This window comes from Chiloscyllium plagiosum, chromosome 1, assembly GCF_004010195.1.
Source record: "Chiloscyllium plagiosum isolate BGI_BamShark_2017 chromosome 1, ASM401019v2, whole genome shotgun sequence".
Taxonomy (NCBI): Eukaryota; Metazoa; Chordata; class Chondrichthyes; order Orectolobiformes; family Hemiscylliidae; genus Chiloscyllium; species Chiloscyllium plagiosum.
Genome location: NC_057710.1, coordinates 72,202,212 through 72,229,849, shown reverse-complemented (window position 1 = coordinate 72,229,849; position 27,638 = coordinate 72,202,212). Strand labels below are relative to the sequence as shown.

General features: G+C 41.7%; 1 protein-coding gene across 8 annotated transcripts in view; it reads left to right on the top strand.

Annotated features, from left to right (window-relative positions):
- The window catches only part of pde4d (phosphodiesterase 4D, cAMP-specific), a 1,194,146-nt gene that overhangs the window by 935,321 nt on the left and 231,187 nt on the right, over window positions 1-27,638 (top strand). Inside the window, exon 1 of one of the 8 annotated variants that reach the window (XM_043689257.1) lies at window positions 6,145-6,303. The exons of the other annotated variants lie outside the window; for them this stretch is intronic. Within the exon in view, the coding sequence (XP_043545192.1) occupies window positions 6,236-6,303 (68 nt within the window). The 5' untranslated portion in view covers window positions 6,145-6,235. Of the gene's footprint in view, window positions 1-6,144; window positions 6,304-27,638 lie in introns of those variants that run through there. 8 annotated transcript variants of the gene reach the window in all.

Sequence of the window (27,638 nt, the reverse complement as noted above, 5' to 3'; positions counted from 1 at the left end):
ATATGTTTGAGTTTCCTAGGGTTGATTATGTCATTGGTGATGAAACGTCTGAAAATGAACCTTCCAGCTCAGCGAATAAACCTGCAACCACTACCATTAATTGTTTAAATCCTGTTCCTATTTGTTGTACCAAAATGCAATACTTTGCTTTTATCCAGATTGAACTCCATCTGCCATTTTTCAGCCCATTGACCCATTTGATCAAGATCCCTTTGTTGTCTTAGGAAATCTTCTTCAGTGTCTTCTATGCACCAATTTTGGTGTAGTCTCCAAACTTACTAAGAATGTCTTCTATTTTCCCATCCAAATAACTTGTAGAAATGATAAACAAACCAGAACTGATCCCTGTAGAACACTGCTGATCACAGGCCTCCAGTCCAAAAATCAACCGTCCACAACCACTCTCTGGCTCCTGCCGAAAAGCCAATTATATATCCAATTGGCAAGCGCATTTCTTGATTTATCTGTTGGCATTTGAACTAAATGAAATTTGTTAGGGTACTGATTGGTGCTTTCAGCTTCCATGAATGTGGAGATCAAACTTAGTTTGGTGCTCAGCCCCTGTTCTGCTGTGTCATGGCTGTTTGCCTTGGAATTGTGTCAGATTTGGGATACTGACTAAATTAGCTCCAATTGGTTTCTATCATGGGAGAGTCTGGAACAAGAAATCACAAATTTAAAATCAGAATTGGCACATTTAGTGGAAGTTGACTGCAACTGATATATTTTGTTAGATATCAAAGAAAGCAGATCAGAGACAAATAGAGTTGTGGTACAATCCAACCTTGATCTGATTGGGGGAAAAAAAAATAACACCTGTCACAACTTTGAAACTTCCCAAGGTACTTTATAGATAATGAAGTGCTTTCATTTTGGAGTGCAATCACCGTTGTGTGTCGGAAACATCAACCATATTGCATGCAGCAAACTCTCACAAACATTAATGTGATAATCTGAACCAGATAATCTGTTTTTTTGCTGCTTGAAAAATAAATGTATCAGAATGTAGTTTAGTAATGCAACCAGTGTTTTCCTCATTTTGCCAATTTGTAATTTACATTCAAGAATCTTCTAAATCTCATTGAAATCTGTTGTGCGCCTAGCCTTGTGAACAGAAATTAATTTGGACATAATGTGAAATAAGTGACATCATAGAGTCATACAGAATGAAAACAGACCCTTCAGTCCAACTAGTCCAATGTTCCCCCAAACTAACTAGTCCCACCTGCCTGCATTTGACCCATATCCTTCCAAACCTTTCTAATTCATTTACTTATCCAATGTCTTTTAAAATTGTAAGTGTACCCACACCCACCACTTCCTCTTGCAGTTCATTCCACACACTAACCACTCGGTGTAAAAAAAGTTGCCCCTCACTTCCTTTTTAAATCTTCCTCCTCTCACCTTAAATATATGCCTCCTTACTTTGAACACCCTCACCTTAGGAAAAGGACTTTCTACGAATAGCCGCTCATAATTTGTGAATTCCATAAGGTCACCCCTCAACCTCTGACGCTTCAGTGAAAAAAGCCCCAGTCTATACAGCATATTTTTATAACTCAAACCCTCCATTCCCGGCAACATCCCGGTAAATCTTTTCTGAGCCCTCTCCAGTTTAATAATATCCTTCCTATTACATGGCTGCACAGTACTCCAGTTCAGGCAGCATTCAAGGAGATTTCGCTGCTCCTTGGATGCTGCCTGAACTGCTGTGCTCTTCCAGCACCACTAATCCAGATCTGGTTTCCAGCATCTGCAGTCATTGTTTTTACCTTTTTGCACAGTACTCCAGAAGAGACCTCACCAATGCCCTGTATAATCTCAACATGATTCCCAACTCCAGTACTCAAAGGTTTGAGCAATGAAGGCAAGCATTCTAAATGCCTTCTTAACCATCCAGTCTCTTTGTGACACAAATTTTGAAAATTCATGTACCTGGTCTCTCTGTTCTACAATAATATCCTTGACCTGACTTTACTTGTATAAGTCCTGCCCTTTTTTTGTTTTACCAAAATGCAGTGTCTTGCATTTATCCAAATTAGACTCCATCTGCCACTCCTGAGCCAATTGACACAATTGATCAAGATCTCTTTGTAATCTTATTTAACCCTGTTCGCTGCCCACTATACGACCAGTTTTGGTGGCATCTGCAAAATTACTAACCATGCCTTCTATATTCTCATCCATATCATTTATATAAATAACAAGTGACAGTGGATCCAGTACTAATCCCTGTGGAACACTACTGGTCACAGGCCTCTAGAAGTAAAAAAAAAACAACCCTCCACCATCTGTCTGTGTCTCCTACCTAAAGTTAATTTTGTAACCAATTGGCAAGTTCACCCTGAATCTTGTGTGATGTGATCTAATTTTACTAATTAGTCCATTATGTGGAACTTTATCAAAGGTTTTACTAAAATCTAAGTAAATGATGTCTACAGTTCTATTCTCATCATTCTTTTTGGTTACTTCCTCAAATAACTTTATCATGGTTGTGAGATGTGATTTCCCTCCCACAAAACCATGGTGACTATCCGTATTCGGACGTTGCCTCTCCAAATACACGTGGATTTTTTTTTTCATCTTATTCCTTTGTGAGACGATGGTGTCGCTGGCTGACCAGCATTTATTGCGCGCCCTTCGTTGAGAAGGTGAAGGTGAGCTGCTTTCTTGAACAACTGCAGTTCACCTGCTGTGGGTTGACCCACAATGCCATTAGGAAGGGAATTCCAGGGTTTTGACCTAATGACAGTGAAGGAATGGCAATGTATTTCCAGATCAGAATGGTGAGTGGTTTGGAGGGGATCTTGAAGGTAGCAGTGTTCGCTGCTTCTTGTTCGTCTAGATGGAAATGGTCGTGGATTTGGAAGTTGATGTCTCAGAACCTTAGGTGAATTTCTACAGTGAACCTTGTACACTGCTGCTGCTGAGCAATAGTCGCAGAGGGAGTGGATGTGTATGCCAATCAAGCTGGCTGATTGATTGCATGATGTATTTTGGTCACTGACAGCTCTTACTGGCACCTAAAATACGGTGATTTCCTGCATTATGGATGAGTCTGGATGCCGGTGGATGAGAAATCTCAGATTTCTGAAAATGTTCATGCTTTAATTCTACTCACTTTTCTCTTGTTACTCAATTTTCACTTTGTTCTTTCTGGGGAAAAAAAACCAAGGTGTGGAGGTGCCAGTATTGGACTGGGGTGGACAAAATTAAAAATCACACAACACCAGGTTATCGTCCAACAGGTTTATTTGGAAGCAGTAGCTTTCGGAGCGCTGCCTGATGAAGGAGCAGTGTTCAGGAAGCTAGTGCTTCCAAATAAACCTGTTGAACTATAACCTGGTGTTGTGTGATTTTTAACTTGGAAAAAACAAAGTGTAGGCTGGGAGTGCTGCATGAATGCAAATACTTCTATATTTCTTTTGCTGCATCTTGCAGTTTTCTCTCTTCTGTGTGTTCCACAAACTTTGCTCCCCATTTCACACAGTAGCATGAAAAACAAAACACTAAAAGACTGAGACCAGGCAAATGGAATGAGTGGACACTTTGTGGAGTTGAACAACTGACACTTGGTTGTGCTGAATGATCTTTTTATCTGTAGTATATTCAATGTAAAAAAATGAAGTATATTTTGAAGGTAAAATTAACATAACGTACAGTTGTGATATCAGTTCTTCTTTTTCGGGAAAAAAAGTCTAGTTTTTAAATGATGATGTAGATTCTTACATTCAATGCAACATGGGAGTTGTCCTATTCATCAGACTGCGCGAATGACCCCATAAACGAAGTCGAACGACCTCAGTTTGCCGCTGGAGTCACTTTTTCTCCTGCGGGTTCTTCACCGAACTGAGATGCATCAGAGTGAGTGGTGTCACCGTGAGTGACCGGGCAGGGAACATGCAGCGCCTGCTACAGCCGGCAATATCCGGGCGATAGGAACCTGTGCCCCGAGCTGAGGTGAATGGTCCTGACCGTAGGGATGGCTACCGAGTGGCTGCGGGCTGGAACCACGTCCCGGGAACAGAGAAGGTGGGCTGTCAGACTGAGACGTGCAGCGAGTTTGGGATAAGCTTTAAAGCAGTTTAGGAAACTCAAGTGCTTGGTGACTGATCTGCAGAGCAAGAGAACTCCAAGGCTGGACTCCCAACACGGGGAATGGCAACAAGTAGCCAGTGTGAGGGTGAGGGGTTACCCCCCCACCCATTCGGGCTCTCTCTCCCCCTCTCTCTCACTGAGCCCCTGGCCGCTGATGGAGTTGAAGCTGTTCCTTCTGCAGTCTGGGACCAGGCTGCGGGGCAGCTGGGTGTAAGGGAGCTCTTCAACCCCTGTTTACTTGGGGGGCGGTGGAGTAAGGGATGAGGGATGGGCTGGAAGCTGAGGGTGGGGGCAGCACAGCACTTTGCCCGAGTGCAGCTCCAGCTCCAGCTCCTTTCCTGGGCAGCGAACCCCCTCCGAAGGAGCAGCTTTGCTCGGGTTCTCCCCTTCCCTCCCCTCTCTCCGTCCACTGGTGGGAAAACCGGGGGCCGGGGGCATATGCGATCCTCCTGCCGCTTCTGCCTCCTTCCTGGCTTCAGTCTCTGTGTGTGTCTATAAGTGGGTTACTGTCTCTGTCTATGTGTGTATAGGTGTGTAAGTATGCCTGTCTCTGTCTCAGTGTGTGTGCGTGCCTCTAAAGGTATGTTTCTGTGTCTTTGTCTCAGTTTGTGTGTATATGTCAGTCTCTATTTGGTGTCTGTCTGTCTCAGTGTGTCTGTATCTCAGTGTGCCTGCGCCTCTGTGTGTGTCTCAGTGTGCCTGTGTCTCAGTGTGTGTGTCTGTGTCTGAGTATGTCTGTGTCTCTCTATGTGTATGTCTCAGTATTTGTGTGTGTTTGTGGAGAAAGTGAGGACTGCAGATGCTGGAGATCAGAGTCTAGAGTGTAGTGCTGGAAAAACACCGCGGGTCAGTCAGACGTTTTGGGTATAAACTCTTCATCAAGAATGAGCCTAATTCCTGATGAAGGGCTTACCCGAAAGGTCGATTCTCCTGCTCTGTATGGACATGTGTTTGTGTGTGTGTGTGTGTTTCACTGTGGCAGTGTATGTGTCTGTGTTTCACTGTGTCTGTCTCACTGTCTCAGTGTGTGACTGTGTTTATGTGTCTCACTGTGTGTCTCACAGACTGTGTCTCACTCTGTGTCTCTGAGTGTCTCACTGTGAGTGTGTCACTATATGTGTGTCATTATGTGTGGGTGTCCTTATGTCTGTGTGTCTCGCTATGTCTGTGTGTGTCTCACTATGTATGTGTGTCTCACTGTGTTCCTGTGTGTGTCTCTCTCACTGTGTATGTCAGACTGTGTTCCTGTGTGTCTCTCACTGTATGTCAGACTGTGTTCCTGTGTGTGCCTCACTCTGTTTCTCACTGTGTCCGTGTGTGTATCACACTGTCCGTGTGTATCACACTGTGTTCCTGTGTCTCTCTCTGTGCCTGTGTGTATGTGCCTGTGTCACACTGTATTCCTGAGTATGTGTCTCACTATGTCTGTGTGTATGTGTCTATGTGTGTCACACTGTGTTCCTGTGTGTCTCTCACTGTCTGTGTCACACTGTGTTCCTGTGTATGTGTTTCACTGTGTCCCTGTGTGTGTCTCTGTGTCCCTGTGTGTGTGTCTCACTATGTGTGTCCTGTGTCCTTGTGTATGTCTCACTGTGTCCCTGTGTGTGTTCTCACTGTCCCTGTGTGTGTTTCACTGTATCCATGTGTGTGTCTCACTGTCCCTGTGTGTGTGTGTCTCACTGTATCCCTGTGTGTGTGTCTCACTGTCCCTGTGTGTGTGTCTCACTGTATCCCTGTGTGTGTGTCTCACTGTCCCTGTGTGTGTCTCACTGTCCCTGTGTGTGTGTGTCACTGTCCCTGTGTGTGTGTGTCACTGTATCCCTGTGTGTGTGTGTCTCACTGTATCCCTGTGTCCGTGTTTGTGTGTGGACCCGAGAAGCCGCGGTCCCAGGGCGGGCGGTCTGGGCTCACAGACAGAGAGAGAGAGCAGCCTCACTGGCGGTGCCTGTGGCAGGAGCTGTCACTTCCGAACAGTTGATGCTTGAGTAATTCGGTGAAGAAAGAGCTCAGAGGAAAGGAGAGGGGGAGGGAGAGGGGGAGGTGACTGCAGTCTGCCCCACAACGTATTCGGGACGAGGAAATCAGATCTCGAGGAAGAGTTGTGGTCGAGTCCGGAGATCCTGAGCAGGATCACACCATGAGCCACATCGTCATGAAACCGCGGTCGAGATCCACCAGCTCCTTAAGGGCCCCTGAGTGCCCCGGGTAAACTCTCTGCTTTCCTCTAGCGCCGGGCTTATTCACCTTCAAGCTGCTTGTCCGTCTTTCGGCTGATTTGAAAAGCGGTTCCTGTGTGTGTGTGTGTGTCGGAGAGTGTGCCGAAATATCCACTGAGTCCTCGCCACTGCTTTCACCCGCATGTATTTTCTTGAGAAGTTTATAAACCTCTCGTTGCTGTAACCCCTATGCACACAGCATCTTTCCAGAACCGAGCTAATCTCAGTTCACCCAGCCACTGGGAAGGACATTCGTGTCAAATGTTTATTTTAGACTTGGTTGTGCATTGCATGTTCCCCGTGCACCCAGTGCCCAGTCCTGCTGTAGGCTGAAGCTCCATCCGGATTGGCTTTCTTTGCTGATTTAAGCTTGTCAATGAGAATGTTAGAATATTGCAAAGTTGGAAATTTTTTTGGTGTCCTATGGAAAGCAAGTAAAGATCATCGAAGGGAAACATGTTGCAGAGAAAATAATTTTTAAAGAAGATTTTCAGTCTGGTTCATGCATTATGTTTGGAGCTTTAGTCATCCAGTTTGTTTACCTGCCAATATTTCAGTCATCACTCATTCTCCAGCTGATAAGGTTGCTCCTTGACATTTGCGGCTGGTCTTTTTGAAATAAAATTGGAGTTTGTTGTTTTTCATCGAGAGGGTGTTTCATCCGGGCAAAGCATTCTGGAAATACTGTCGTGATTGTGGTGTCTTGCTGTATTGCTATTTTCACGTGCTGAATGTTGTACACCATGGCACCACCACAGTTGTATTACCAGTTGAAATAACTAGCACGTACTTCAAGCCTGCAGAGTCTAATTTGAAAATAAAATAATTTTTTAACAGCCCCAATACCATAGAGTCATAGAAATGTACAGCATGGAAACAGACCCTTCGGTCCAACCCGTCCATGCCGACCAGATATCCCAACCCAATCTAGAGGGATAAGTATCTTCAGAGATAATACTGATGAAATATGATGCAAGACACGAGACTGGACCATTTTGCAGCCATTCTCAATCAGGATTTGGAGATGCTGGTGTTAGACTGGGGTGTATAAAGTTAAAAATCATACAACACCAGGTTATAGTCCAACAGGTTTAGTTGTGCTTCCAATTAAACCTGTTGGACTATAACCTGGTGTTGTGTGATTTTTAACATTCTCAATCAGAACTGCCTTTCTGAGTAAGTGGTCCATCTCGACCTCCTGAATTCCTGCAATATTAAGACAACAATAATTCAGTTCTTTCCACATGATAAAATAAATCGCTAAAGGCACTGGTTACACCAATGCCTTTGAACCCTGACAGCATCTTGCCGTCGTATTCAAGGTCTGTCCTTCAAAACCAGCTGCACCCTGGCCAAGCTATTCCAAAATAGCCACAAGATTAGCATATTCTGGATTGTGTTGTGAATCACCCAGGTTTGTCTTGTCCACAAAATCCAGGGCAGATCAACTCTGACCAATGACTACCCCATCACTGTACTCGCAATCATGAGATGGAGTGATGGGATATGTCACTGACCATGCTTATTCGCCAATAATCACCAACACTTAGTTTGGGTTTCACTCAGCCACTCAGTACCAGACATGAATACAGCTTTGGGCCAGCTTGGCGAGAGGAAAGGCAGCAAATGACAGAGTGTGACATCAAGCAACACTAACAAAATGCGGAGAAGTCTTACCTGGTTGGTGTCAGATCTGGCACAAACTAAGATTTGTTTTTTTTTTAATTCACTGATGTGTTGCTGGGCCAATATTTATTGCCCACCCCTCGTTCCCCCTAAGAAGGTGGTGGTGAGTTGCCTTCTTGGATTGTTGCTGTTGTTGACCCGCAATGGCATCAGGGAGGGAATTTGACCCAGCTGCAGTGAAGGAACAGTGATTTATTTTCACCTCAGGTTGGAAAGTGGCTTGGAGGGAAATTTGCAAGTAAGTTGTTTCATGTACCTGCTGCCCTTGTCCTTCTAGACATCAGTGCTCATGGCTTTGGAAGATCCAATTTTTGTTGAATTTCTGCAGTGTAGCTTGTGGATAGTACACACTGCTCCTACTCAGCATCTGTGGTGGAGGGAGTGAATGTTTGTGATGTGATGTGATGTGATGCTGATCAAGCAGGCTGCTTTGCCCTCTATGGTGTTAAATTTCGAGAGTGTTGTTGGAGCTGCACCCATTCAGGGAAGTAGGGAGTATTACATCACATTTCAGAGTATGGCTTGTTGATGGTGGATGGGCCTTGGAGAGCCAGAAGGTGATCTACTTGCTGCAGTATTCTACTGTATTTAACTGGCCTGTTCAGTTCAATCTCTGGTTAATAGTAACCCCAAGGTAATGGTTAGATTACCTCTTATTGGAGATAGCCATCACCTGGCATTTGTGTAGTGTGAATATTAATTGACACTTTTCACTCCAGTCTTGGACATAGTCCAGGTCATGATGTATTTGGTCATGGACTGCTTCAGTATCTTAGGAGTAGCGAATCATTGGCGTTCATCCCACTTTCGACCTCATCATGGAGGAAAAGTCATGAATGAAGCAGCTGAAGATGCCTGGGCCTTGGAACTCCCCTGAAGAACTCCTGAAGAGATGTCCTGGAGCTGAGATAACAACAAGCTTTTTTTTAAAGAGGGTGACACAGTGGTTAGCTGCCTCACAGTGGCCAGGAATCTGGGATTGATTCCAGTTTTGGGTGACTGACTGTGAGGAATTTACATGTTTTGCCCGTGTCTGTGCATTTTTGAGGGTGCTCTGGTTTCCTCTCACTGTCCAAAAATGTACATGTTAGGTGGATTAGCCATGCTCAATTGTCTGTAGTGTCCTGGGATATGCAGGCTAGGTGGATTAGCCAGGGGAAATGCGGCAAAGCGTAGGGGGTTAGGTCTGGATGGGATGCTGTTCGGAGCAAGTCGATAGGCAGTGCTTTTGTGGGGATTCTTTGGTTCTATGAACCACAACTACCTTCCGAAGCACCAGGTATGACTCCAATCATTGCAGAGTCTCCCCATTGCCTCCCATTAACTTCACTTTTACTTGGGCTCCTTGATGTCACATTTGGTCAAAAATGGCTGTCATTTTCATCATGTATTGAAAATTTATTAAAAGCCAATCTCCGTCCTGTGATCTTTAGTTCTAGAGCCATTGACCAGGAGAAACATTTAATTTCTGCTGAGTGGCTTTGGTTTGATTATTGTCACATGTACTGAGATAGAGTGAAAAGCAAAGTACTTGTGCCATGCCTCTTCTTTATGTGACATTTCCTCTCATTCTTCAAAGCACTGAGTAAAAAGGCTTCATTTTTTCAATTTCTACATAGCTCATCCCAGATATCTGTTTAATGGATCTTTGTTGTACTTCCTCAATGGCAAATATATCTTTTCCTTAATAAGTAGACCTGAGCTGCACAATGTACTCAAATTGAGCTTTCATCAGTACCTGATATATATACACCTGCAGTGAGCCGTTTTCAATCTTGTACCCTAACTCATTTATAATAATGGCTTATGACTTATTTTGTTTCCTGCTGGTGTATCTGGATGTAAATTTTCCATGATCTTGGACAAGATCTCTCAGATTCCTCTGAATATCTATATTTCCAGAATATCATCATTAAAAAAGCTGCAATTCTATTTTGCCTAATAAAGTGAATAACTTCATATTTCTTCCCATAATATTGCATCTGCCATATCCTTGCTTACTCACTTAGCCTGTCTTTATATCCTCTTTGATTTCTCCCCTGACTTTACTTGACTACCTAATTTTGTATCATTAGCAAGCATTGATAAGTTGTATTGAGTCCCATTACCTAAGGCATTGATCTAAGTTTTAAAGGGAAGCAAGGTGGCTCAGTAGCTGGTGCTGCTGCCTCAGTCCAGGGATCCAGGTTCGATTCCAGCCTTGGGTGACTGTCTGTGTGGAGCTTGCACATTCTTCCTGTGTCTGTATGGATTTTTGACATGTGCTCTGGTTTCCTCCCACAGTCCAAAAATGTGCACATTAGATGGATCAGCCATGGGAAATGCAGGGTTGTGTGGGTTGTTTTTTGCAGGGTTGAAATAGACTTAATGGGCCAAATGGCCCATTTCCATACTTAGAGATTCTATGCTAATTGAGGCCCACACACTGAATGCTGTGGTATCTCACTAGTTAGGACATGTCTGACTTAAATTGCATGTTTATTTGCATACTCTTATATTATCCATTCAGCAAACCTCAATTCAATCTACAATATTTTCCCAAATCGCATAGTCTTAATTTTGTGTAAGAACCTCTGTATTACTCCTTACTGTACTGAATGCTCTTTGAAATTCTAAATATAATATCTTCACTGGTTCTTCCATTTGTTATGCTAGTTACAAACTCAAAGATCCCTTTCATAAATTTGCAATGATGCTGTCCAATCATATTATGATTTTCTCTGCCTTTTCTTTTTAACCATATAAAAAATGGTAGTAATGTAATAATTGTTATTTTCCCGACTACTGATGCCAGACAAATTGGCCTAAAGACCCCAGTTGGCCATCTCACTCCATTTCAAATAGTGGAGTTATGTGTTTCACCTTTTAACTGACAGGGTTCATTCTATCATGAGGGGAAATTCTGGAAGATCAATACTAATCTATCCCTTATTTTTACAGCTAGCTGTTTTTAAACCCTAGCATGTGAGCCATCCTCCCCAAGGTATTGATTTTTTTCTCCTCACTTTTCTAATAATTGTTATTTATGAATGCTTAGATTAGATTAGTTTAGATTAGTTTACTTACAGTGTGGAAACAGGCCCTTCGGCTCAACAAGTCCACACCGACCCTCCGAAGAGCAACCCACCCAGACCCATTCCCCTACATTTACCCCTTCACCTAACACTATGGGCAATTTAGCTTGGCCAATTCACCTAACCTGCACATTTTTGGACTGTGGGAGGAAACCGGAGCACCCGGAGGAAACCCACGCAGACACAGGGAGAATGTGCAAACTCCACACAGACAGTTGCCTGAAGCGGGAATTGAACACAGGTCTCTGGCACTGTGAGGCAGCAGTGCTAACCACTGTGCCACCATGCTGCCCATAAAACTGCTCCAGGTGAGGCTCAAACTCATAACCTCGGCATTGCACACACCTCCATACTGACATATAAGTACCACGCGCTGACTGATTGCGCCACAGGAGCTACACAATACTTATTTCTCTTAATTTTTTCAATCTCATAAGACCCACTATTTCTGGACTTTTTTTTATGTCCTCTATCATGAACACACATGCGAAATACTGTTATAATGTCTCTGCTCTTTCCTTATTTGCCATGATAGCTTCTGTCTCCATTTCTTAGATACCCATGTTTAATTATATTAACTTTTTTATGTGTATAGAAATTTGTACAGTTTGTTTTATGTATCTAATCTAACTCTCTTTATTAATTTCTTAATTGACCTTAGCTGTTTTTTAAAAGCCTCATTGGATCTCAAGCTTTAAGAGCTTCCCTCTAACATATATTTGATTAGTTAGGACAAAATCCAAGTTGAATGATTGTTTTCAACATGCTGGGACACCTTCATCGGTGCACTGATCCAATTTGCCAAATCCTGTCCCCGTTCTCTGGATTCCATGCGCAGTAATGTATTCATTATGCTAGTGTATCCAGTATGCAGCGTGATTGTAATGATTTGGTATTATTTCGGGTTGTCCCATGAAAATCACTACTCACAAAAACTTCCTGTATGCATGTGTTGGAAGTAGATTGTGAAATTATTTGGAGCCCAGTAATTGTTATGCCTGGAAGTGTTTCTTGATTGAAACTCCCTGTTTCATCATGTTAATTAGTAAGGTTAGGTCACATAGGATTCAGGGTGAGCTTGGCAACTGGATACATAATTGGCTTAACAGCAAGAGACAGAGTAATGGTGGAGGGTTGCTTTTCGGGCTGGAGGCCTGTGACCAGCGGTGTTCCACAGTGATCAGTTCTGCGTCCTGTTTTGTTTGTCTTCTGTACGAATGATTTGGATGAGAATATAGAAGGCATGATTAGTAGGTTTGCAGACAACAACAAAATTTGTGACATTGTAGACAGGGAAGGTTTTCTAAGATTACAAAGGGATCTTGATCAAATGGGTCAATGGGCTGAAAAATGGCAGATGGAGTTCAATCTGGATAAATGTGAGGTATTGCACTTTGATACAACAAACATTTTGTTAGGGCTTATACAAGTAATGCTCAGGTAGTGTTGTAGAACAGAAGGACCTAGTGGTGCAGGTACATAGTTCTTTTGAAGCTTGTGTCACGAAAGACTGGGTGGTTAAAATGGCATTTAACACATTTGCCTTCATTGCTCAGTCCTTTCAATATAGGAGTTGGCAATTCATATTGAGGTTGTATGGGACATTGGTGAAAATTCTTCTGGAATACTGTGTCTATTTCTGGTCGCCCAGTTATAAGAAGGATATTATCAAGCTGGAGAGGGTTCAGAAGAGATTTTCCAGGATGTTGCCAGGTTTAGAAGGTTTGAGTTATAAAGAAAGGCTGGATAGGCTGGGACATTTTTCACTGGAGAGTAAGAGGTTGGCAGGTGATCCAACAGAAGTTTATAAAATAATGAGAGGTATAGATAGTTAATTGTAGTTGTCTTTTGCCTAGGATGGTGGATTTCAAGACGAGTAGGCACATTTTTAAGCTGAGAGGAGAGAGATTTTAAAAATACAGAGGGAGGTTCGCATGTGGAATGAATATTATGAGAAAGTGGCTGAGACAGGCATAATTAAAAATTTAAAAGACATTTGGATAGATACATGAATAGGAAAGGTTTGAAGGAATATGGGCCAGGAGCAGGCAGGCGGAACTAGTTTAGATTATGTTCGGTATAGACTGGTTGGACCGAAGGATCTGTTTCCTTGCTGTGTGGCTCAATAAATCTATAACTCAACCATCTACACAAATTTATTTGAGATATTAAAAAAAGTCAAAAGAAGATAAATGAGGATCTTTATTTCAGTGTTGTGCTGTCTTTTTCAGTTTGGATTTGTGGTTTGTTGAGTGTAAATTGGGAATGTGAAGTTTGGAGTAGTATAGATTCTGCAAAATATACAAATTTAGTCCATCACATGGCTGATGAAGAACTAAACAATTAACCTAAAAATATTTTGTTGAATCAAAATTGTAATGGTTGGATAATAATAACGTTAGTCGTTAAATTAAATCAGTTTGTGGCGATTTATTATTTCCATAAAAGCAACAGCTGTTCTCCCTAACAGGGTTGCTGAATGGTAAATCATATTTCGGTACTCGTTGCAAATCAAATAGAACCCATTAAATAACTTGTTTCTTGGTTGCTAATGTTTTCTTGTAGTTTTATCCAGTTGTGGAATCAGCTTATTTATTTGTAACAAGTGTCATGGGACAAAATAGCAGTCATGTTTCAGCCAAAAAAGCTGTAATTTTAAGCAGTATAAACCAAACCAATTTTAATTTGTTTGGATTGATTTGTCTTTTCAAGTTTCATTGGATGCCATACAAATAACCAGCATCATTTATTCATTGTTTTTCTGGTGCGCCCTAGAAATGATTGAATACAATTTTGAAATTGGCCTAAATTAGATTTGAATTGTTGACTTTTTGTTAGCTGGTCAAGGGCCATAAGCACTCGGCTACATATCTGCTTTCTTAAAATTAACATTGTTTGTATATATTATTAAGTGAAATATGTTTGATTTGAAATGGCTGGTTTTACTAATTTTTTATTCTCAAAAGCTTTTTTATAATTAATAATTGCCATTTTCTTATCCATATGCTTTCTATTGTTATAATCCCGGCTGATGTTACTGGAAAGGTCTGACTTGCTATATCATATTTTGTTTTGGCTTTAACAAGTGGTCTCCCACTAGAACAGAAGTGTGCAATGTTGCAGGTTTTGTTTCAACAATAAAGGAGAAGAAAGAAAGATGAAATAGAATAAACCAATGATCTATTTATAACACAAATTCAGAGATTTCCACACAGTTAAGGTATAATCTCATGAATTGTAAGACTGTCCCTTTACAATTTTTAAAGAAAAATCCTTTGTACAGCAGCTAATGATAACCATTGAATAATGCGAACATCTGAGTCCCTTGCTATAACACCTTGATAGGTTTAAGGGAACTGTGATTTTAACTCCTAGACTGAAAACTCTGATAGCTATATCTGGAGAGATCATATGTCTGTGTTGAAACAAACTCAGCTGCCCAGAGCAAAGTAAAACTGAAAACAAAAATCTCTGGCTTTGAGCTATGGGAGTTTCCCTTATGCTTAAAAAAAATAAGCTCCCTAAGTCTAGGAATTTCTACTGTACCTTAAAGCACAATGGTTCACCCTGCTAAGTTATAATATCATAAGTTAAATACAAACACATTAGGGTACCAGTGTAACCCTCATAGGTACTTTTAAGACGTAAAACCATGGTTCCAGAAATAACTGTCAGTTAATTATTAATTTTGGACACATAGAAAACCCATATTTTACTAACTCAGAATTCAAAACCTAAACTTAACATAAGTTATATTAAAGACATGGATAAATCAGACAGGACTAGAGGACATAATGTAATATGGTCTATTGGATGCCAACTTGGATCTTAATAGGAATGAATACTTAACATTTTCATCAATTTAAAGCAACATATCCCTATTTTGGCAAAGTTGAAGTTAGGAGTTCAGAGGATGAAACCTATCCTCATGTCAAATTGTCACATGCAGTGGCAAAAGTGTAAATAATGAATGAGGTAAATTGCAGGTTTGCTCGGGTCATTAAAATCCAGACAAGTTTTTTTTAAAGAAATTAACAAATACATAGCTATTGCAAATTAATTTATTTAGGATGATATAGATAGTTAGAAGTTTTTTGTGAAAAGTTTAACAATTATGTCACAAATTTTTAAAAATTCCTAGAGAGATAGGAAACAAAGAACTGGTCCAACTCAACCATGCGTCAAGATATCTTCAATTAATCTAGTCCCATTTGCCTGCATTGGGCCCATATCCTTCTAAACCTTTCTCATTGATAAAGCCACCCAGATACTTCTTAAGTGTTGTAATTGTACCAGCCTCCATCACGTTCTCTGGCAGTTCATTCCATGAAAACGTTGTCCCTCAGATCCTTTTTAAATCCTTCCCCTCTCATCTTAAACCTATACTGTCTAGTTTTGGACTCCTCTATCTTGGGAAAAGACCTTGGCTATTCAGTCTATCCTTGCCCCTCATGATTTTATAAACCTCTATAAGGCACCCCTCAACCTCAGATGCTCCAGGGAAAACAGGCCCAGCCTATTCAGTCTTTCCCTATAGCTCAATCCCTCCAACCCTGGCAACATCCTTGTAAATCTTTTCTGCACCCTTTCAAGTTTGATAACATCTTTCCTGTAGCAGGAATACCAGAATTTAACACGGTATTCCAAAGTGGCCTCATCAATGTCTTATACACCGGCAACATGACATCCTGACTCCTATATTCAATGCACTGACCAATAAAGGCAAGCATGCCAAATGCCCCCTTCATTACCCTGTCTACCTGTTGAGGTAAGTTGGCAGGAGTGCCCCCGGGGGTCAGTGCTGAGTACAACTTTGTTTAAATAGATGGATAATTTAGTCATAACAATGTCATAGTTTGCTGATGAGACAGGGGAAAGGAAGCTGCCAAAAATGAGAATAACCTGTGAAAGATTTAAGGAGGATACATAGGGCTTAGTGAAATGTGTAGATTGATGGTAGGTGTCATTCAGGTGGATAAATGTGGGATGATAAATTCAGGGACAAAGATCAAATGTGGGCTTTGGAGTCCCCATATCATTTGAGCAGCAGGCAGTTATCAGACATGGCACTCTCTCTCCATATGGGCCTAGATGCCTTGACTTCGGCACTCCTGACGTTTTCACCAGAGGTGCAGGGACTCTGCACTACATCCAGCGTTGATACCGTATGTATCAAACACTGAAAAGTGTGGAAAAACAGCCATCAGCGAATTCACAGAAAATCACTTAAGGACATTGGAAGAATCAGGCTCAATTTATGGTTTATGAATTACAGCAGCAAACACATGGCATTGCAGAAACATTTTGTGGACACTCCTTTCTCCAAAGTACTTGATTCAGGGTAGGATTTAAAAGTGTTGGGAAACTATAGTTATGAGAGAGAATTGAAATGCTGGGACTGTGCCTAGTAGAACATAGGAGCCCAACAGTGGACAAAATTTAAGTTTTTAAGGTAATCAAGAGTTTTATTACGTCAATAGGTACATGCTATTTTCTAGTTACAGGTTCACTCACAGTGGGAATTAATTTAATTACACTAACAGAATGAGCAGAGAGGTGAAGAGAATTTCTTTATGCAGAATTTTGTTGGAGTTGCAGGGAGTGGCTAAAGTGAAGACTGTTACGTTCTTTAAAGGAAAGTTGAATAAATATTTGACATATTGCAAAATACAAAGCTATAGGGAGAACATGAGGCAATGAGGTTTGTCTTGGATTGATGCAGTAAAGAATGGGCACAGACATATTAAAACAAATTGTCTTTCTCTTTACTGTGAATTTTTATGATCCTGTGATAGGTTGGCTGATTTGCAAAAACGCAAACAGAGATCCTAATAAAATCTGTAATTCTGATGCTTCCCTGACTCAATTTTGTGACTTATAAACAAGGGGAGTTTAAACCCCTTGGCGTGTATTTTTTTGGGGGTGAGTGGACATTATAAATGAATTAAATCAATTAACATTTCTTGTACAGAGCTTCCCCTTCTAGCAGTGCCTATCTGAATATTTGATTCGGTGATTTACAGGCCATCATGATGGAGGGACCTGAATGTTTATGTGCACAGATTATTGAAGTTGGCAGCACAGATGGAGAGAGCACTTAATAAACATATAATGTTTTTGGCTTTATGAATTGGGGAATAGCATAGAAGGGGGTCAAAATTGTACCAGACAGTGATTTACTGGAATGTTTCCAGGTAAGATAACTTTCACATTTGAGGATAGATTGAAGAGGTTGGGACGGTTCAGCCTGGAGAGAAGAAGGCTGAGAGGAGATCTGTTTGAGGTTTTCAAAATCATGTACAGGCTGGACAAAGTAGGCTGGGGGAAGTGGTTTCCCCTTGTAAAATGAACAAAAGCAAGAGGGCATAAGTGTAAAATGAGGTACCAACAACGGAAGGGTGCTGTGAGAATAAATGTTTATGAAGAGAGAGTTGTTAGGGTACGGAATGCACTGCCTGGAAATGTCGTGAAGGCAGGTTCAATTAAAGCATTCAAGAGGGCATTGGATGTTTTTTATTTGGATAGTGATGGTGTGTGGAGATTAGGGAAAAGAGAGGACATTTTAAATAAGAGAGCCAGACCAGATAATGGAGCATGATGGGCTGAATGGTCGGCTTCGGCCTTGTAATAATTCTTGATTCAGTCATGTCTGCTCCAGGACATGTCTGCAGGAGTTTATCAGGCCAGTGTCTTCAGCCTGACTGTCTTCAGCTGCTTCATCAATAACCTCCCCTCTGTCAGAAGTGGAGATGTTCACTGGTGACTGCACAAGGTACAGCATCATTCGTGACTCCTCAAATACCAAAGCAGTTCATATTCAAACCAAGCAAAACCTGATCAATATCCAGGTTAGGGCTGACAAATTGGCGAGGAACATTCATGCCAGACAGTGCTAGGCAAAGACTATCTCCAACAAGAGTCTTAGTGTAGCCCTTGATGTTCAATGGCATTCACCTCACTGAATCCCCCATTATCAATATCCTTGGGATTACCATTAACTGGAAGCTGAACTAGTCAAGCCATATGAATATTATGACTACAAAGGTAGTTCAGTGACTAGGTATCCTCCAGTGAGTAACTTACCTCCTGACTTCCAAAGCCTGTCGACCATCTACAAGGCACCAGTCAGGAGTGAGATGGAATGCTCCCCACTTGGCTGGATGAGTGCACCTCCAACAACTCTCAAGAAGCTTGACACCAATCAGGGCAAAGCTGCCCACTTGATAGGCACCATATCCACAAACATCCAATCCCTCACCACCGACACTCAGTACACCAATGTGTACTCTCTGCAAGATGCACTGCAGAAATTCACCAAAGATCTTGCAACAGTTCTTTCCTAATTCATGACCACTGCTATCTAGAAGGACAAGGGCAGTGGATATGGGGGAATATCACCACTTTTAAAATCCCTTCCAAGCCACTGGGTCAAAATTCTGTAACTCCTTTCTAATGGCATTGTGGTCTACCTACACCAAATGGACTGCAAAGATTCAAGGGAGCAGCTCACAAACACCTTACCAAGGTCAGCTAGAGATGAGCAATATTTGCTGACCCAGCCAGCAACATCCATGTCCCACGAAACTTCTCAGTCATGATAAAATAGCAGAGCAGACACAGTGGGCTGAATGGCCTAATTTCTGCTTCCATGTCCTAAGGTTAGATTATATTACAGTGTGGAAACAGGCCCTTCGGCCCAACACGTCCAAACCGCCCCGCCGAAGCGCAACCCACCCATACCCTTACGTTTACCCCTTATCTAACACTACGGACAATTTATCATGACCAATTCACCTGACCTGCACATCTTGGAACTGTGGGAGGAAACCGGAGCACCCAGAGGAAACCCACGCAGACACGGGGAGAACGTGCAAACTCCACACAGTTAGTCGCCTGAGGCGGGCATTGAACCCCAGGTCTCTGGCGCTGTGAGGCAGCAGTGCTAACCACTGTGCCACCGTGCCGCCATAAGGTCTTATGGAATAAAGCACAAAGTGTTTTTACAGAAGGAGTTCCAGGACTTTGCTTTATATAATATTGTGACTCTTAAGATAAGCAGAAAAAATTAAAACAGTGGTCACAAGGACTCAAAACTAGTAAGAGAAGGAAGTGTTCAGGTAAGTCAATATAGTTTAAAAATCAAGCAACAGGACAGAGGCTAACTGTCTGTGTGGAGTTTGCACGTTCTCCATGTGTCTGCATGGGTTTCCTCTGGGTGCTCTGGTTTCCTCCCACAGTCCAAAGATGTGCAGGTTAGGTGAATTGGTCATACTAAGTTACCTGGAGAGTTAGGTGCATTAGTTAGGGGGAATAGGTCTGGGTGGGTTACTCTTCGGAGGGTCGGTATGAACGAGTTGGGCTGAAGGGCCTGTTTCCACACTGCAGGGAATCTAGTCTAAAGAAACAGACCTATTGCAGGCTATGACAGGTAATGGCAAAACCATAAGAAGTGTCTTGATTAAACCGAAAAAGAGAAGTAATAAACAGGTGAACAAAGCCTCAGTGCTAAGGGACGAGTTAGAGTATATGGCCGAGTCAGAGTTCTATATGCAAATGCACAGAATAAAGAATAAATCAAATGAGCTGCAGGCGTAAGTTCAAATTGGAGATTTTGACATGGTGTCTGAGAAATGTCTGCAGGGTGGTTGAGACTGGAACTAAATATACCAGTTCACAATGTTTATATAAAGGATAGGGAAAATGGTCATGACAATGAAATAGTCTTATTGTTCAGTGATGAAGGAGGATAAAACGAGGGAAAGCATTCAGTGGAGTCTGTTTGGCTGGAACTGAGGTCCAGTAAAGGATCTAAAACTGTAATAAGTGTTTTGTATGGACACCAGGTAGTAGCTCTGAAGTGTTAGCTTGTAAAAATGCAGAAATTAGGCAAGTATCTAGCAAAGCCAGTGTAACATTAATAAGGGATTTTAACTTGAACATAGATTGGGAAAGGCAGACAAGTACCTGTCAGAAAGGTAGTGAATTTCTGGTGTGTGTCCAGGATAGTTTCCTGCAGCAATAGGACAAGTAACATTGGATTTAATCATGAGTAATGAGTCAGATTTAATTACTAACCTAATTTATGATCACTATTGTCAAATAGTGATCATAAAATGATTCAGTTTAATGAAGCATTTGAAAGCAAAAGGCGTATATGGGCTATGAGAGTTTTAGATTCAGGTAAGACCAGCCTTAATGGAATGAGACAGAGCGTGTCCACAGTAAACTGGGAAATCTAGTAAAGAGAGTAAAGAACACTGGAGGATGTACGCCCGGATTATCTCTGTCACCGCACATGCCCTTGAAGCAGCTGCAGGGCAGAAGAGATAGTCACACATCTCCTTTGCAAAGAAGGTCTAAAGAGAGATGCAGTGGTTCTTGTCGAGGTTTGAACTCTGTGCTCCAGGGGCTCTTCCCTGGGTTGCACACTGAGACAAACATTGACTGCACCTGGAGGACCTCAACTCAATGAAAGATGCTCTTTTGGTCTATCTGAAACTTGTTGGTTTTCCCATGCTAAGAATTGACCTCAAGAGAGTGTTACAGACTGGCATATTCCAAGATCTAGCATTACGTGCTGAGAGATGCATTAAAGGTTGGCACAGCTGCTGTCAAGGCACAGTGGAGAAAAGACCACCATTTAAGGTCTTTCTGCCAAAGTACAATGAGGGTCTATTCAGTTATCTGACCCTTTCAGTGCCTCGAATCTATGTAAATAAAGTCTTGTCTACGTAAGAAATGCCTTGTGTTTGCAATTGCAGGGAATGTCAAATTCCAATATTTGTTTGTTATTCTTGTGCAAAGACTGTGCAGAAATGCTTCATTAAGTTTTTTTAATGAATAAAATGTATTAAGAAAACATTTGGCACAAGGCAAAACCAGTTCATACCCCTGAGAGGAAAAAGCTTCACTTCACAGAAGAAACAACCATGGACAACTATAGAGATAAGGGACGGAATAAAACTAAGAAAGGACTTCAAGAAATGCAAAAAGCAGCACAGATTATGTTGAATGGAAAAGTTACAAAGACCAAATCAGCCTATAAGTGCTATTAAAAGAGATTAAGAAAGGCAACTTGAAAAGTACTTCAAAATCAATAAGAAGGAATTATATAGTTAAATAGTGGGCGGTGAGGGGCAATGCTGGCCCATTAAAGACTGTATTTGGGGATATTGTCAATGACTATGGGGAAATGGCAGACCTATTGAATAATTCCTGTACCCCGATATTGGCAGCAAAAAAAGGATAGCCTCCCAGAAGTTCCAAGGAAATTAATAATGGATTGAAAAAAGGCACTGAATAAAATTAATGTAAGTACACATCATTAATAACAAAGTTAACACAATGAAACAGTGACCAATCTCGGGATATGATTGTTCCATCTGAGAGTGTTAAAGGAAGTAAAGGAACACATTGCAGATGCCCTAACTATAATTTTCCAGAGTTCCCTAGATAAAGGAATCATCCCTCTGTAAACGAAAATTGGGGATATGATTTTGCTTTGTAAGAAGTGTGCAAGGGAAAATCATTAAACTACAGACCATTTAGCCTAATATTTGGTGTTGGAAATTATTGGAGTTATAATCAAGGATGGGGGTGACTGAACATCTCAGATCTTCAGTTAATCAGGGAGAGCCAACATGACAGGGAGGTCATGCCTGACAAATCTCATAATAACTTTTGAAGAAGTGACTAAAGTAGTGGACAGAGGAATGTGTCTCGATGTTGTTTATATGGACTTCCAGAGGCATTTGATAAAGTCCCACATAAGATATTGTTAACTAAGATAGAAGCCCATGGAATTAAAGGCAAATTACTGACCTGGCGGGGAAATTGACTGAGTGGCAGAAAGTAGGGATAATGCATAGCAGGATGTGACTAGCGGTGTCCAACAGGGAGCTGAGTTGGGACCTCAATTATTTACATTATTTATGAACAACTTGAATAGTTTGGGAATCTGAGGTGGAGGATGCTGCATGCAATTGTCCCTTGTAACTGCGGTGGTTCACAGACTCCCAGCCCAACGGTTTGTTTTGTGGTGCTATGGAGTCCATGCATATATATTAGCTGTAGGCTTTTGTACTCCCTTTTAATTATCCAAAAAAATCTTCTTCTGTAATTTTGGTTGCATTTCAGCCCCATGCTCCTGAGCTTTGGGCACCCAGTGCAGAGTGGACTGAGCAGGTTGGAGGATCTCCTGGTCTGCTCCTGGGCCTGGCCAAGCTGGCCCTTAGCAGGTCCAGGCATGGTTGGGGTCATTACAACCAACTGTCTGCCCCAATTCCACAGCTGTGTTTGAGCTCAGGTGTCCCTGGAGAGGACATTGTGGGAACATTGTGTCCACCAATATTCTCAATGTCTTAGGGAGAGGTGGGCATAGTGGAGGAGTGGAATGCTTGATTTCCCCCTCCAACTCTATTTTGATTTGACTCCTACCCTCCCCTTCATCTTTCTCATGTAAACATTGCTCGTTCCGAACTTTGCGTGTTACTGGTTTACTGACCACACGTATTTTTTCCTGGTGGTGGAAATCTTGAATAACATTATCATAAGAAAGAAAAAAACAATGTGGGCAAAAAGTCATATAGCCAATTTGCCAATGACACCAAGTTAAGTGGCATGGTAGACAGTGGTAGATATTGACATAAAATTACAAAGGGATATTGATGTTTGAAGTGAATGAGCAAAACTGTGGCAGATGGGTTCACTGTAAGCAAATGTAAGGATTATTCATTTTGGACTGAAAAAAGATGGATCAGGGTACTTTCTGGATGGTATGAAGTTCAGTGCACTGGATGGCGAAAGAGGGGTTTTGTGCATCAGCCTTTCAAAAGACACCAACAGGTGGTTTAATATCTGGAGGACTGGATTCAATGGATATGGAAGTTAAGGTGCAGTTATAAAAAGAACCCTGGTTAAGACCCTATTTACAGTACTATGAGTAGATCTGGACACACAACCAACCATGGGAAGGATGTATTGGCCTTGGAGGGAGTACAACATACACTTACAAGAATGATACCTAGGCTTCAGGGGTTAAGTTATGGGGATAGATTACACAAATTAGGCCTATTTTCTCTAGCATTTAGAAGTTTATGGGGTGCTTTGATTGACGACTTCAAGATATTAGTAAGAAAAAACAAGGTAGATAAAGATAAACTATTTCCATTGGTTTGAGGTCCTAGAACTAGGGTGCATATTCTAAAAATTAAGGGACATGCAGGAAGCACCTCTATTCACACAGTGTGGTAAATGTTTGGAAGTCTCCTCCACAAACACCATTGGATGCTGAATCAGTAGTTAATTTTAAACAATAAATAAATAAACTTTTGTTAAGCAAAGGCATTAAGGGATACGGGCCCAAGGCAGGTACATAGAGTTAAGCCCCAGATCGTCCATAATCTTGTAGAAGGGTTGAATGGGTTGAATGCTCCTATGTGGCGAAAGTGAGGACTGCAGATACTGGAGATCAGAGTCTAGGTTAGAGTGGTGCTGGAAAAGCACAGCAGGTCAGGCAGTGTCCGAGGAGCAGGAAAATCGATGGTTCGGGCAAAAGCCCTTCGTCAGGAATGCTCCTATATTCCTATAAAGACATGATAGGCTTACTTTGGATTGTTCAGCATAATCGCTTGTGGATTGAAGCCAGTCAAACTTGAAATATTGTGTTAAACACAATGTACTATTTCAATTACATTGAAAAATCACATTGCAGATGTGATTGATCCACTTTACAAAATTTGTTTCAACAGCCTTGTTGCGGAATTGAAGGTGTGGTTGCATAAACAAGTAGAACTCTTGCAAGTAAGGAATTCACAATTCACAGCTGTTGTGGTGTGAAACATTAGTAACCCATTAAGCAAACAAAGGCAAGTATCTTTGTGACTGGGAAGCTCAGGACATGTTCCCATGGGATGCTAAAAATACTGAAAAGTCATTCACAAAAGGAGAACCAGAGGCTCTAATCTAAGCAGAGACAGATTTGCATTCCCCCTATTTAACTATTCAATAGTTAGAACACCTGTTCAATGTCTCTGAGCACAGGGAAGCCTTCTGGGAGATGAAATGGACCTAATTAAGATTTACTATTTGTATTGTGTTTATTTTTATGGGAAGATGAAAGATCAGATTATGAATGGTGTTACTCATCTACAACTTTCCATCTCTGAGCCAGGCCTTGGCAAGGGTTGAGCCACTACACATAGGATTTAACTTTTCCTCTCAATTTCTAGACCCTACTGTGGCAGCCCTGAGCAGTGTTTGTAATAATAGCCCTGAGCAGTGTGGGTATTAATGGCCCTGAGCAGTGTGGGTATGAATGGCCCTGAGCCGTGTGAGTATTAATGGCCCTGAGCCATGTGGGTAATAATGGCCCTGAGCTGTGTGAGTAATACTGGCCTTGAACCGTGTGGGTAATAGTGACCCTGAACTGGGTATATAATAATAACCTTGAGCTATGTGAGGATTAATGGCAGAGGGTGCGTGGGTGTTAATGACAGACTGCTCAGTGTGGGTATTAATGGCCAAAGGGCAGTCTCACTATTCAGGTAAAGAATTTAGGTGCGCTCTTGAGGTTGGGTAGCAAACCAACAAGCCAGGGGCCTTGCTGCAGGATGCCATCACAATATGGCAGCTGAGTGAGGCCGTGGACATTTAAAGATGGAGGTAACTTTTCTCCAGCTTCTCCAAAAGTTAGCTTTGACAGCCAGGCCAACAGCAGGTCAGGTGAACCTATCCCATACATTGAGATCTGCAGCTGTTGCAGCCAAAGCAACCCAGGTAGATCTTGAAGCAGCAACTCCCATACCTACCCAGCCAGGCCTGCCAGCAGGAGTTCACATGGTTTACATTATTAAGGACCTCGACTACTATATGCTTCATCAGCCTCTGGAAAGTGGCCTAAACATTTTTAAACTCAGTGGGGTAACTCAGCATTGGAAAAAGGCTGTCAGGATGGAGACCAATCTTTCTTATAACCCAGTGTGTCAAAAGAGCCTGCCGGTAGCCCTTTAGCTTATCAAGTTTGTTATACATAAGGCACTTTCTAATTTGTTAGTAGTCCTCCAAGTGAGGAATTGGATAGGACTCCACCCAGTTACTGCATTAACCGTCACCATCAAGCTTGGGCATTTAGCTTGAATTGATCGCTCCAACTGTTTGACCGAGTTCAGTCAGTTTGTTCTATAACAACAATTTGCAGTGTGATGTAACTGAAATTATTCATTGAAAAATTGATTGTCAATCTATAATTTCAGTTACATCACACTGCAAATTTTTGCTATAAATTCTGTGTTACGATCGAGCCCTCCACAATCACCTGATGAAGGAGTGTTGCTCCGAAAGCTAGTGTGCTTCCAATTAAACCTGTTGGACTATAACCTGGTATTGTGTGATTTTTAACTTTGTACACCCCTGTCCAACACCGGTATCTCCAAATCATCTTTTATAACATGTATTGAATTTCTGCTTTCACCTTGGCCCATTTCTCAGGATCTAGGTGGTAGCATGCTGTTTTATGAGAGATGACTTTTCTATATCTATGTGAAGTATGACATTGTGTCTAATCCCATTCACAGTTTGGTGTGAACTAACTGAACAGTAGGGGGTTCAAGTTGGGAGTTGTGCAAGCCTCCCTCTGTTGTATTGTGTCTCTGTTGTATTGTTGTTTGTACTGAATATACCTTTTAAGAGACATGTTCATAACATCATCACTGTACATAGCGTGTGACCCGCTGATATTAGTTTCAGTCTCTATCATACGAGAGTCACTGCAACATAACACGTCGAGGAAAATAGGCTAAATTTTGGAACTGAATTGCTCAGTATGCGACCAGACACAGCAGGGATTGTGATTACAATCTATAGCAAGATACCGGGGGCGAGGAAGCTGTTATAAACATCTACTGAATACTTAAGTAGACAGTGACTTCTGTTACTCTGCCTCTCCAGGTACAAATACTCTGTTGAAGGTAAAATTTACTGTGTTTACAGCAGATCATGAGGGCAGAATAGATGAGGATTGACAGCAGCATTTGTTTATTTTTTAAAACTCCTAAATCTAACATATCACATCGCATATCAATGGCTGGAACCATAGATTTCAGGAAAAAGGAAGAAGGTTTAGAGGAGATGTGAGGATACTCTTTCACCCAGAGGGTGGTAGGAATCTAGAACTCACCACCAGTAAGAATGGAGGAGGTAGAAACCTTCATAACATTTAAAATGTATTTAGACGTGCACTTGTGATGTCAAGACATACAAGGCTATGGGCCAAGTGCTAGAAAATGGGATTAGCATAATTAGATGGTTGTTTTTAGCCAGTAAGGTTGCAATAGCTGAAAGGCCTTTTTTCTATGTTGTAGATCTCTATGACTCAATGACTGTGACTATCTCTTTTCTCTTCCACTGTCTCTACTACCTGGCAATCCTGCACTTATTTATCTTCCTCCCAATAGTGGTACTGTTTCAGCATGTCAGTGTGACACAGCCTGCTGTTTTCTCTGTAGTCTAGGGTATCAGTCAAATAATTCAGAAACGACATACTAGAAAGTTTCCAGGTATAAGAAGCTTCAGCTATGAGAATAATTGGGACTGTTCTCACTGGGGAGAAGAAGGCTGAGAGAAGATCTGATTGAGGTGTTCAAAGTCACGAGTGGGTTGGACAGAGTCGAGAGAATGAAGCCTATTCCACTTGGAAAAGAAGCAAGGCTAAGAGACCATAGATTTATGAACAAATGAACTCACACAGCGAGTTGTTAAAATACCAACATGGACATGAGGTGGAGGCAGGTTCAACTGAGGTATTCAAAGGATCGTTGGATGTTTTTCAGCATGATGGGCCGAATGGCTGCCTTCTGTACCATAATAATTCTGTGACCTGTGATTCTGGAATTCACCTCACTAACCTTGCATGCTCTCCTTCTTAGGCTACTGAACCAAGCTTTAAGTAATTTATCATGTAAAAGTGGTAATATACGTCTCCCAGCTAAAATGGTCATGTCATGGGAATTTAGTTGGCCACCCGCCCTTCCATGACTGGCTGTAACATTTAGCAATGCACATGGACCACGTTTCAAGCTATGGTGACCCATTTCTGGAATCCAAAGATTTAATTTATTGCAGTAGATTTGCTCTTTGCTCTAAGAGCCTTTCCTTGATAGTTTCAGTGGCTCTCCTGTGTCATATTAACAAACTAACTCAAAGGGACTAATGCTAGTGGAATCATTGGGTGAATCTGAGTGACAAGGGAAATTTGTTGCTTGGCCAAGTCATGGGGTACACATGACATTATGTCCTGATCATTGTCTCAAAAGTCTAATAATGCCTTGTGACTGTGGCTGGTAAACTCTTTACTCTGGAAAGTTTTATGCATAAAGTTGGTGCCTGGCCCATCTGAATCTCTGCTGGTAAAACAAATGACAAACTGAATTAAATCTCTGCCACTACCTTGGCAGAAGGGAATTTCAAGGGAATGACCTCTGGGGAGTGTGTGTCTCTATCCAGTAGTGAGGACTTACTGGTTTTCAACAGCAATCCCATAACATCTACCAAATCTCTGCTAAACAGC